General features: G+C 35.1%; 1 protein-coding gene across 1 annotated transcript in view; it reads right to left on the bottom strand.

The window, feature by feature from the left end:
• Positions 1 to 7774, bottom strand: part of LOC121323643 (delta and Notch-like epidermal growth factor-related receptor) — a 56088-nt gene extending 48314 nt beyond the window's left edge. The window contains exon 1 of the mRNA XM_041264821.1: positions 7311 to 7774. Coding sequence (XP_041120755.1) covers positions 7311 to 7592 — 282 coding nt within the window. The 5' untranslated portion in view covers positions 7593 to 7774. The remainder of the gene's footprint in view (positions 1 to 7310) is intronic.
• Positions 7775 to 12831: the final 5057 nt, after the last annotated feature.

Genomic DNA, 12831 nt, shown 5'->3' with positions numbered 1-12831 from the left:
TACAAAAATGAAATGAAATGTTAGTGTGTGTGTATATATATATATCTTATCTAGAACTTGTAATTCTGAAGCTCTGCTATAGTGAGAATGTGTGTCTCAATTAATCACTATGGCAGCCTCTGCAGAAGAAGATAGCAAGGGAGCCATTATACAGAGGAACGCGATTATTTTCATTGTTTTCTATTGTCACACTGATTTTTCTCTAAAGCAACGGAAACAAGTTCACTCTCCCTTTTTGTTATTAACGAAATCCACATGCTACAACTATATAGTATAGTACAGTATAACTCCTTTTCTTATACCAGTGTGACCTACTTAAACCTGTAAGCTGTGCTTGGTTATTGAGTCATGAATTTCGTGGACACATATTACATGCAAATTCATGTCAATGGACAGACTTGAATATTTCAGGTTCCTGATATGATTCAACTACAATGTATAGCTAGTGAAGGAAAAATATTTGCAACGTAACCTGAAGTACTATTTCAGGGTTTCTTCGGTCAAGAGCAACACTTGATATCCCTTTCAAAACACCTAGTGAGATCAATCACTTGTACTGCAAGCGAGAAAGAAAATACATGAGAGGGCTTGGGGCTGAGGTACATCATTAATGTCACTAGAACAGTTCCCTTTCACGCAACACCACACAACAAAGTAGTTCGATAGCATTTTGGTTTTATAAACATACAGATTGGAAGCTCTTTTCAATTTGTCCTAGCTGAGTTGAGTAAAGGAACATAAAATGTGAATAAAAGTTACACAACCATTTAAGCATTTCGCAATTCCAAAATAAACAATGTTGCTGCTCTTTCAAACATTGATCTCCAAAGAATTATTCATTTGGTTTTAATTTGTCGAACCTCAATTTTGATCCCAGTATTGGTTTGTATATTTTGCAAATTAACAGCCTGCTCATTCTTAACTGATTTATAAATAGTTAATTAAATGCACAAAACACACTTGTTAAATAGAAACTACTGATAAATTATTTGAAGAATGGTGATTTTTCAACAAATAGAACTTACAGAATTCAATACAATTCTATTATGTCTGCATTATAGTGGAATTTTCTGATAAATTCTTGCAAAGAAAAGCATATATATCATGAAATGAACTGTAATGGAATGCTTTGCTCAGAGTGCTTATAGACCTACCATATCGGTTCAGAATAGCATTCAGCAATCAAACTACAGTCATAAAAGAACATGTCAATACTATTTTTGGAGACCACCTTTTTGCAACTCTAGTTATAAAATACCAGAGATTACCGGTAATGCCAACTAATATAAATCTGTGCACTAGGCAGGCCTTAACACTTTAAACTGCTAACTTGATTGAAGTTGTAAAATGTCTCTATGCTGTCACTGCTAATCCATTTCATAAACCAACTGAATTGCAGCAGCAAAATCGATTATTCCTTTAAGATTCCGGCTCAGTGTTGTAACTGAATGGTGTATAATAAAGGTAGACACTTCCATACATGCTTATTCCTTTATTCTCGTTAGTCATTTTTCCCACAGTCTGTAGCAAATTAAGTGTTGTCCAACCACAGAATGAGTCTATGTCTAATTTATAGGGTTTCAGATATTGACTTTGAAAAACAGTACAATCGATCTTCAGTCTCTTCAAATGCAGCATATTTTTTTCTGTTGACATTCAAAAGGCCTCATTTGTAAATAAATCAGTCACTAATACCAGGAGACTGTGCGGTCCAGTGTTTAAAGAAACAGGTGTGTAACAAAAAAGTCCCTGGTTCAAATCCCAACTCAGCCGCTGATTCATGTGTGACCCTGAACAGGTCAATTAACCTTCTTGTGTTCTGCCTTTAGAATGAGACTCTGCAGCTGATGCACTGTTCACCCACTCTAGTCTTGTATCTTGTAAAGTGCTTTGTGATGGTTGTCCCCTATGAAGGGTGCTATATAAAGATTTTTTTTTTCTCAGCCTATAGTTAATGGTACTTTTATAAGCCTATTGATACAAACAATTTTTTTTTTTTTAATGTTACAATGTTCTTAGAATGATATAAAAATCATGAAAAGATCACCAATTATGTATTTTCTGGGTGAAGTAAGGATGGTGAATACAGAAAAATAATCTAAAGGTTGATATCTTAACTGTACACTGTTCACTATGAATGAGTAAAACTTCAAAACCTCTATAACAGGTCCTGGAGCCCTGTACATCAAAAGGAGGCAGGCCAAATCCCTGCTTGTATATTGGTTTTGTATTATTATTAATATGATTGATTATGTTTAAATATGAAAAGCTGTAGTTATTGCTTGGCAGGGACCAGCGAGGTAATGTCCTTCATGATGTATTGTTTTTGTTATAAAATACCTTGTGTGAATGCATGACTGTCGGCTAGTAATTGTTGAATTAGCAGGCAGTCACGCATAATAATTCTACCTGTGCAGACTATGGCTGAGGAGTAATGAGATCATTAATAGCCAGTTAACCCCTCGGCCATGATATAAAAGACCTGCAGCTTTGGCTGCGAGGCGGGTGTTCGGAGGCATGAACGAGAGAGAGCGATGAGAAAAAGGAAAAGAAAAAATAAACACAGGATCAGTGAAAGCGATCTGCCAAGCCTGACGTGTGTGTTTGGTTTTCAAGATTTGTTTTTAAAGTCTTTATTTTGCTCTGTGAGCAAGTGTTTTTCTGTTCAAGTATTTATTTTATTTTTGTTAATTAAAATAAATGGTGACGCAGTGCCATTGCACTGCAGTCCTTCGCCATTGTTTTTGTTCCTGCATCTGGCCTGACTTCATCACTCTGCCAACCCTGTCACAACCTCAGTAAAAGAATCCTTCCAAAATGGTAGACAGTTCATGAACTAACTAGCTGGAAGGTGAACGCTCCTCTCTGTGCAGCAAGGCCTGGTTTAATTAATTACATTTTAGGCATTTGAATACTAAAAAGACTTTAAAGTGTTTTTGCTAAGCTTCATTGCATTTTTCTTTACTGAAACTAGAACTAGCAAGCCCCTTAACCACTGTGAAAAAGAACCAGAGTGGTGGTAGAGCTTTTATTCTCATCTCACCGTCAGGGGTCAGAATCTGTAACAGCAGTGCATCCCACAACAATGCTTGTTACACTTGCAAAAAAAAACAAAAAACTTTTTACACAAAATAACTCCTTGCTACTTTTATACTTCTGAAGTTGTTTTATTGAAACTGTGCCATTGCACCTGCTGCTAAATAGGCCTCCGTAATCTTAAACAACGCTGTTTAATAATATGAAGAACAAAAATGGTACCAGTTCTTCTTAACAATAAACTCATAAGAAAGATTGTTGGACAATATTTTGGCTTGCAACCAACATTTAACAGTATCTATCTATCTATCTATCTATCTATCTATCTATCTATCTATCTATCTATCTATCTATATATATATATATATATCTATATATATATATATATATATATATATATATATATATATAGATATATATATAATATAGATATATATATATATAGTTTTCAAGCATCAAAGATAACATCACTATTGTAACACAATTATTTTAGAAAAAAAATAATATAAATGATGGATAGTGACAAAATGTTTTTGGTCATTCATCATTCATCCTTGATCATGACACCCTTGAGTGACTATGACTGAAGCATATGCACTTAATATCCTAATTAGCGAGACAGTTGATTGGACACTGGATATGGAGTGATTTCAGCTGTTGAATTGCAAGCTTGAATAAAAGCAATAAAAAAAAATCACAGAAAAAAAATAATATGCCACGTCTGTCAAGACAGCAGTGCCTTCGTGCAATCGGCACGTTGGAGGCTGGACTAGGGCAGTGTACTTTGGCTCGCTGTCTAGGGTGCTCACAGCTAGCAATTTCAGACCTGGCAAGACGGTATAACCAGACACACTCTGTCAATGACAGGCCACGAACTGGGAGACCAAGAATCACAGCACCTGTCCAAGATTGACAGATCATTTTGCAGCATCTTCATGATGTCAATTGTTAATCGGCACAATAAAAAAGTCACTGCACCTGCTCTTAAACAGAGTTTGTGATTTTTCGATCACATCTAATGAATTTTATATAAATATATATATATATATATATATATATATATATATATATATATATATATATATATATATATATATATATATATATATATATATATATATATATATATATATATATATATATATATATATATATATATATATATATATATATATATATATATATATATATATAAATCGCACGTACCCTTTAGTCGTGCATGGGAAAGACAGCAGCAGGGTGGTGCTTCTTATCACATACGGAAGACATAAAGGAACGTATTCTCCTTGCAAAAGAAACGGCTCTTCGTCATAACCACGATATTGAAGTCACACTCTCCAGGACCAAAACACGGGGTTTTGTGCCCCCACACCTAACGGAGAGAGACACCTCACGCGGATGGACACCCTACTCTAACGATGGAACAATATATATATATACATATATATATATATATATATATATATATATATATATATATATATATATATATATATATATATATATATATATATATATATGTTGTTGTTATGATAAATATTCTACGAATATATACAAATATTATATACATGCTAATATATACAACCAAAATTATTATGATTTTGCTATTGTTTGTTTTGGATCGGCAGGGAGGGGGTTAAATTCCTTCCTGCCAGAAATACATGTGAGAATGTGGCTGGAGCCTTGATTAGGTCATTGTTAATTATTGATTAATTGGGCTCCAGCCACATACTATAAAAGGCAGGAGAGATCCTTTGGCTGGGTGGAGGGAGTTAGCATTAGCATTAGCATTAGCATTAGCATTAGCATTAGCATTAGCATTAGCATATCTTGTGTTTTTGTTAGTAGCGAAGGCGAATGCCCAGCCTATGTTTTTGTATTTTGTTTAAACCTTTTGTTTTGGCCTTTGTGCCTTTTTTATTTTGTTCATGTGTTTTGTTTATTATTAACTTAAATTAGCTGACTTATATATATATATATATATATATATATATATATATATATATATATATATATATATATATATATATATATGTGTGTGTGTGTGTGTGTGTGTGTGTGTGTGTGTATAAAGGGGCGGGCACCCCATCACAACAGAAAATAATTATCTGCTTGTTTGATCTAATTAAAAAAATAGATTGCAATATTGATTGGTTACATTTTCACATTGTTATTTTTCAGGGCTCCAAACTCTTCATGGTCTATTTGTATATGTTTTTTAAATGACTTGCTATGTTGTAATGAATAATACGTTGCATGACTGCAGTATTTTATACCTCATGTCTTTCCTGTGCAGCTGCTATTTATGATAATGTCCTCGTGGCTGCACCATTTTGTCTGCCTGGACGGACCCAGACCCACTAGAATTCAGCACTGGCTAAACTCTTTCAGAGACAATGTCTTAATGGAAGCATTCACAGCATGGCTGAATGAGGTTTGCTCGACCATGGTTGTCTTCTAAACCTCATTCTTAATCACTGAATTGACTGATTTTGCTAAGAATATCAATCAATACTTGTAATTTCCCATTTGCAAAAATTATGTTTTTCTGTTATTGTATCTGCTGCTGAGGGGTTGGTTTCATTTTAGTAAAACTGTATTTTATAACCAAAACTATTTCCCTCTTCTATGGCACTAATCGAGTTATAGGTGATCCCAAACACACCACTGCAAGTAGCCTTTTGTTTAAAACACATACATGTTTGATTTGAATGTCACCATTAAACAGGAGCTGTATTGTTTGGATTAAATCTTTCCCTGTGTGCTCATATTAGCCAATATAGTGACACTTTCTTTAAATGTAGGTTATTGCTTTAGTTTCAATATGTGATGGAATCAAAACGATACATTGTTTGTACAGGCTTTCCTGAATCCAAACGAAATCTGAAAACCTGCTAGCTAAACATCTGGATGATGCATAATTCGTTACAAACTTGAATTCGGGCTCAGCCCTCGTGCCTCTGATGGCAATGTTAAAGTATATGTACATTTTACTAAACTTGTGTTTTTATTTATCACTAGTTCTAGGAACAGCTAGCTACCAAATGTAGAATTAGCACTTAAATTGATCTTTCGGTTTATGTAAAAACATCGATGTGATCTTGTAAGATGTAAGAGCACAGCCCATGCAATTATAGGTCTCTCTCCTTTTACTAGCAAATGTATTATGTTTACAGTGAAAAATTGTGCAACTTTTACAGAGAACCTAAAACATCTCTGTACCACTGAAAGCAAAGATAATGCACAGTGTAGACAAACTATGTTTTAAACTGTGAAGGATACCATCCTAATCATGTGATACGTTTATAAGTAATATATTGTATCATTAGGTCTTATAACATCTGTTATTTATAGGAACAAATATACATTTCAAAGATGTATACCTAGGGATGTTTAGTTTAACTATTATTATAACTTATAATAACTTTTTTACATAGCAAAATAAATTGATGTCTTTTAAAAGAAATGATAAACCAATACCTGTATAAAATACTAAGCAATGATACATGCATTTAAAATACTGTTATGTTACAGAAGGATACATCAAATATCATGCATTCATATTGGTTATTTTTTATCCTCTTGTCTTTGTGATTAACAATACAGTACTGAAAGCAAAAACCAATGTCAGTTTTACCTCTTACACCGTTGTGCTATTGGGTTTTAAACACTTGTGTTGCAAGTTGTAATTTCTTTTATCTGACACAAGAAGTATGTCAGCGAGAGGAATTATAAGATGCTGTTTAATATTAATGTATTTCCACCAAAAAAAAAATCAATGTCAACCAAAATTTAATTACTTGCGTTAAGGATTGTCCTCCAAGAGGCGTGTTGTCTTTTACCCTTGTGCCTATTTACCAGGCTTAAAAACAGAATATAATAAAATGTGAACGTCTTTACTGCCCATGGTGGTTAATTATAATGATTCCATAAACAGTTCAGAACTTCTCTCAAAGCCCAATTAGGTTAAATAAAAAACAGCAATTCAATGTACCATTCTATTACTAAATTCCTGTTAAATGTTTCGTCAGCAGTTTCATGTCAAATTTCAAAAAAAGGTCATTCAGCTTGCTAGATTCATCTTCTAATTAGATACAGTATCTACTGGCTTGCAGCCTAGAGGGTGTAAATCTGTTGCCAGTGTAACATCTTTTTCATTTTCCAATAATTAATTGGCAGCGCATGAACGTAACAAGCAATATAGAAAACACACACACAAAACATATTTCCTGTAAGAAAGCCATGAAGGATATTAATATAAACAACCACCTTACCTCACAGTTCATGCCTGTGAATCCTGGGCTACAGGTGCAAAGGTACGTCAGGTCTTCTTGCAAACTTCCAGCTGTGAAGAAGCAGGTGCCATTATTCAAACAGGGCTTATTTTCACATGGGTTTGGAGGAACAGTTGGAACCACAGTAGTAACAGGGTTGGACAATGAGAAGCCCACATTGAGGAGAACCAGTAGATGCAGTAGAGGGTGCATCTTGAAAGCCTTTTCCTGAGAGAAGCTGCTTCTCTGTGTGTCAGTTCTGCTGTTGTTTCTGCTGGTCATTGTGTTCTCTCTCTTTCTCCCTCTCAATTTCTTTCTCTGCACTCTCTCTCTCTCTCTCTCTCTCTCTCTCTCTCTCTCTCTCTCTGTCTCGCTCGCTCGCTCGCTCGCTCTCTCTGCTGCTCCTTGTTTTCAGTGTTCTGTATGCTGAGTGGCTGTGCTGTGCTGTGTAGGCAAGCTGTCAGACTAACTGACTGCTAGAGGGAGGCAGGCTCCAGCTCACATTCATAAACTGATTCATAGTGACGCCAGGTGACGACAGTCTAGGCCCTTTTGGGATACAACCCACTTTCTGATAAACCAAGAGTAAGAACTAACTTGATGTTCCATCATGCTGTATAACCAGACCACCCTTTTATTTAGTTTATTTTTTAACATGCACAGCACATTGTCTGGGATTCTAAGGGGGCAGATAAGCCTTAAATTGGGGACCACTTGAAATTATTCTTATAATTAGATCCCCTTTTAATGACACACAGGGATTTAAATTTATGGCAGCTTTTAATTCTGAGACATCAAGTTCCCTGTTTGAGGTTTAAAATATAAGAAAGCCTATACTGCAAAATACAGATCTATAAAGCCATAAATAAGTGAGCCTGCACATGCAATTAATTTGACTATATTACATTACATACCAAACATAAAAGCTACCATTCCGAAACACAAACAACCAAGACCATTGAGTAGTAGTTGGGTAAGAATACAAATAAATGAGTTACTGAAGAGCAGATGTAAACAATGGGTTAACTATATGATAACCCATGATGTACTATTAGCCCATGGGCATCATATATAAGGCCCAGAGCAATTAGCAATCAGCAATGTCATGTACAGTCAAAAGCAGGTATTTATTGTTAGGGGAAGACCATGGTTGCAGAGGATTGTGACATGTGTCGATTTTATTATGTTCACCCTTTCTTAATAAAGTTGCAACATTTTATAAAATATACACACTGCTTTATTAACTATTAGATGATAATAATAATAATAATAATAATAATAATAATAATAATAATAATAATAATAATAATAATAATAATAATAATGCCTACATAGCAGACATATCAGGCTAAGAGCATTCCTGTGTGGTATAGCTTTGAAACAAGAAAAAGATATGGAAGAGACACCTAGACAATCTGAACCTAGACAAGATCAGGGACATGAAAACCTGTTTCCCTCAGGCCCTCAATAATGTATTTACTAAGCTAAAAACACTAAGCTGAGTGAATAATGAAGACTCTGCTAACGACTGGGTCTCTGAGCAATCCGAATACTTTAGTCTATTTGTGGAACCTACAGAATAGGCTGTAGAATTCCCTTGTGGCACTGGCTATAGAGGCAGTTTTTATAGAGTTTGTCTATTGGGTGAGGTTTGCTCTACCATGAGACTGAATATGTTCCTATCCTGAACATTCAATAATAGACTGCAAATAACACACACCTATTTTCATTTAAATTTGACCTTGAAATATTGGTGTGGGTCACAAGCAGAGACATGTTATACAGTATGAAATGAAACACGTGGGTGACAATCTGAAGATAGTCCTCTTTTTTACGTCTATTTAAGATCATTTTACCCTGTGGCTGAGGAGTGCTGTATATAAAATATATACTGTTCAAAATCCTGTGATGTGCAAATAATGACATTTTTTAAAATATAACTTTGTAACAGGAAGCTTTCAAAAATATTGAAAAACAACCTAATAAACTTATAGCCAACAAGAATCTCCATGTGAAGCAAGAATCAGAAGCAAGAATCGTCATGTGAAGATGTTGCCTGATACTGACAAAGTTAGCTGTTTCTGTAACAGAGAGGTCTATAGTAACCATAGCAACAGATTTACCCACTTTAAACTGCAGTTGCTTTTATGCAGTAGTACTACTATCTATACTTGCACCACTTTTTTGTAAAGGTTGTAACAACTTCCTGTCCAGAGGTTAGCCCCAGTGAAGGAAAGTATGTAATAGTAATAACAATAATCTTTACAAGGCAGAGAATAAAAGGAACGTCATTTTAGTATAAAAACGCTACATTATAAAAGTGTGTTTTTAATCTTATTTTAAAGGCGTTGACACTTGGTGCTTCCCTTCAAACTTCAAATCCTAAAAGCAGTTGACTCTGTGTTGTGATAAGAGCTTTCCTCGCTGCTGGGTCTCTAATCTGAGAGCAGGGGCTTCACCACAGCCAGCCAGACCTTAACTCTATCCTTTAAATTTGGTTGTAAGTCTTGAGCGTAACTTCCTCCAGGAATATGTGCTATTTTCTTTGCTAGCTCTTTCATACAGTCATTTCTACATTTTGAATTACATGGTGAATTAAAGTGTGATTAAATTAAACTTGTCTGTTGTCAAAGAGTAAGTAGCTACAAATTTCACCTGAGTTCAGCAGTTGCTTTTCAGTGCTGGTGCTAAAGTGTAGAAGTAAGATCCAGCGCCATCTAGTGATCTGCAAGTTTGGAAACAAGTTTCCCTGAGTTGTGCACTAGATGGCACTGGTATCAATATACAGTACAGACACTTTGTCTGATCTAGGCTTCTTTACATATGTCAGTGGCAGGTAACTTGAACAGAAGATAAATAAACACACAATTTAATATCAGTAAAAACATTTAGAATGTTTGCAAACATTATAAAAAGGCATAGTGAACAATGGAAGTTACCTACTCTTTAAACAAGCCACAGATACCGTATGTTGGAACATTTTATTTAGATATAAATGAATTTTTGGTCTTAGAATACAACTCACAGAATGGGTTAAAGATTAAACCAGATTCTGGTTAAATTCCTACTTAGACAGTACAACCTAGAAATAAAACAGGTTTTCTTAGGAGATTACAGTCAATGTTATTAGGGTTATAAAAACTAGCTACTTCAAAGATAAACTGGATTGAACCAGATGCTTTGAAGCCAGGGTTAAGACAAATGGACAGTTAATCAAGTGATAAGAGATTTGTGTCTTTTTCTGATTGGTTTAAGGAAAAATCATGATGCCATTGAGAGACTGCATTTAAACTGAGAATACTGAAATGTTCTTGTATTGCTCTGATCTGTGCTTGGACAGAGGATACTTGCAAACTGTTGTCACCATGTAACCTTTAAGATGCCTGGTGGTAACTCTGCAATCTTCAGTAAACTGTACTTATCTAGACTCAAAAAGAAGAAGACCACAACTTCTCTTTCCTTTCTTGTTTTATTTCTTTTTTACAACACCATAGGTAAGTGCCATTAAGAAATCTGTTTGTCCTAATCAGAGCCAATCAGTGAAATGGTAAGTGGAGATGGGTGGGTTATGCGTTATTTGTTTCGTCTTGCACCAAACATTTCGGCAGGCAAGAGAAATCTGGGAAAGACAGGTACATGTTCATTATGAATCAGGATTTTAAGAAAAAATAACAAATATCTCCAGGGGCTTTCAGTTCTAGGTCACCCTAATATTCCCCACACATGAGGTCACAAGAATAGAAACTATACACAGCATGTTTTGTTGCTTTTGCTGTACAATAAAAAACAATACCGAACACTAAAATGAATGTCCAGGTAATATTGCTGGAAAAAACTTAAAAAAGCAACTATGTAATTTTACTTGTTGTCAAAATGTAGTATAAAATATGAATTGCTTATGTATTGTGGCTGAAGTTGTATGTTTAATACACTATCCTATAAGCAATGTAGCTATTTGAAAGGGATCAATTGAAATGTTAAATGTCATTGTTTTAAAAAACTATGACATTGCTTCAGGTGCTTGTAAAATGTATTCAGTTAAGAGGTCAGATTGAGTGATTTGGTCTGAACAGGGGGACATCAAAAGAGGAAGCAGGGTGTTCACTTCTGGTTAAACCTTCATAGCCACAGATGCTCAACAACATGTGTTAGACTCATACACACTACCTTGATTTTGGCCTTTATATACACCTATGTTCTGAACCACCAAGTACAGTACAGATCTCTTGTTCCTATGTCCACATGTATTTTATCACAATGCCAACTATCCTTGACATGTGTCAATTACACCTTATCCTATGATCTTGTCATCATGTCAAACTGCAGATGCCCCCTGGGAAATGACCAGGAGATGTGGCACAACACGTGCCCACAGGCACCATTATCAGATCTCAAGATATTATGGAACATTTATCTCTGTGTGATCTGAATGAAACCACTAATTAATGCTACTGGAATTATCCATGTGTCATTAGCTTGCTATTATTAATTATACCAGTCATTTACTATTTGCAAAATAATAAGGCCATTCAAAAACCTCCAAATGAACCATCTGTGGTCAGGCAGTTCTTTTTCTCCATTTTAAAATAGTAGCATCTTTGCTCTTTGTTTATGACATATCTGTAACACATGTCTGGTTTATACATACCAAAAACAAACAAAGGGATATAGATTTCATCCATTGGCCTTGTTTCCATAAAAAGTGTCTGAGTGCAAACTTTATAGAAATAGCTCTCTGAATACATGCCAGGAAGCAAGTGTTTTTGTGGACAGTGAAGTTGTCTGCTTTGCAATGCTGCTATGGATTTAAAAAAAAAACAAACATCATTCGTTGCCAATACAACAATAAAACAGCTCAATGCAGTATTTTAACATGGACACACAACCCCTCAACATCATTTTTTCCTCCATAGAAATTGACCAACTGACTTTATCTGTGGCCATTGTAAGGAGGAATCAGTGGCATCATCCATCAACTTAAGTCTCTAGGCCAGTGATAGATCAATGGGTAGCTTCCTTCACTTGGGTGTCAGATAGAATCACTTTGCCTTCAAAGCCAGTGGCATTTTCTTAGGTAATTCAGAGCTGAGCTGAGTTGAGCGTGTTAGATCTCACTGACACATTGGGTGAACCTGCAGACACTACACCGTGGGTAGGAAACAAAGAAGGGACTGATCAGAGCACTTTATGAAAATAAAGATACAGCATGTCAAATCTGAGACATCTACAAAGTGTGACTAGCAGGAAAATCTGTGTTAAATAATGATATCTAGGGGATCTAAAAGGAGTGCTAACCAAAGCTTTTAAATACTTGCTATTAGCTTTAGTAACACCATTACATTAATTCACTGTGCTCAGCATCTTCATTAACACCATTACACTCATTCACTGTGCTCAGCACTTTCATTAACACCATTACACTCATTCACTGTACTCAGCACTTTCATTAACACCATTACACTCATTCACTGTGCTCAGCACCTTCATTAACACCATAACACTCATTCACTGTGCTCAGCAC

The sequence above is a fragment of the Polyodon spathula genome, chromosome 11, assembly GCF_017654505.1.
Source record: "Polyodon spathula isolate WHYD16114869_AA chromosome 11, ASM1765450v1, whole genome shotgun sequence".
Classification (NCBI taxonomy): Eukaryota; Metazoa; Chordata; class Actinopteri; order Acipenseriformes; family Polyodontidae; genus Polyodon; species Polyodon spathula.
The sequence above is the reverse complement of the archived record's forward strand: the minus strand, read 5'-3'. Positions and strand labels throughout refer to the sequence as shown.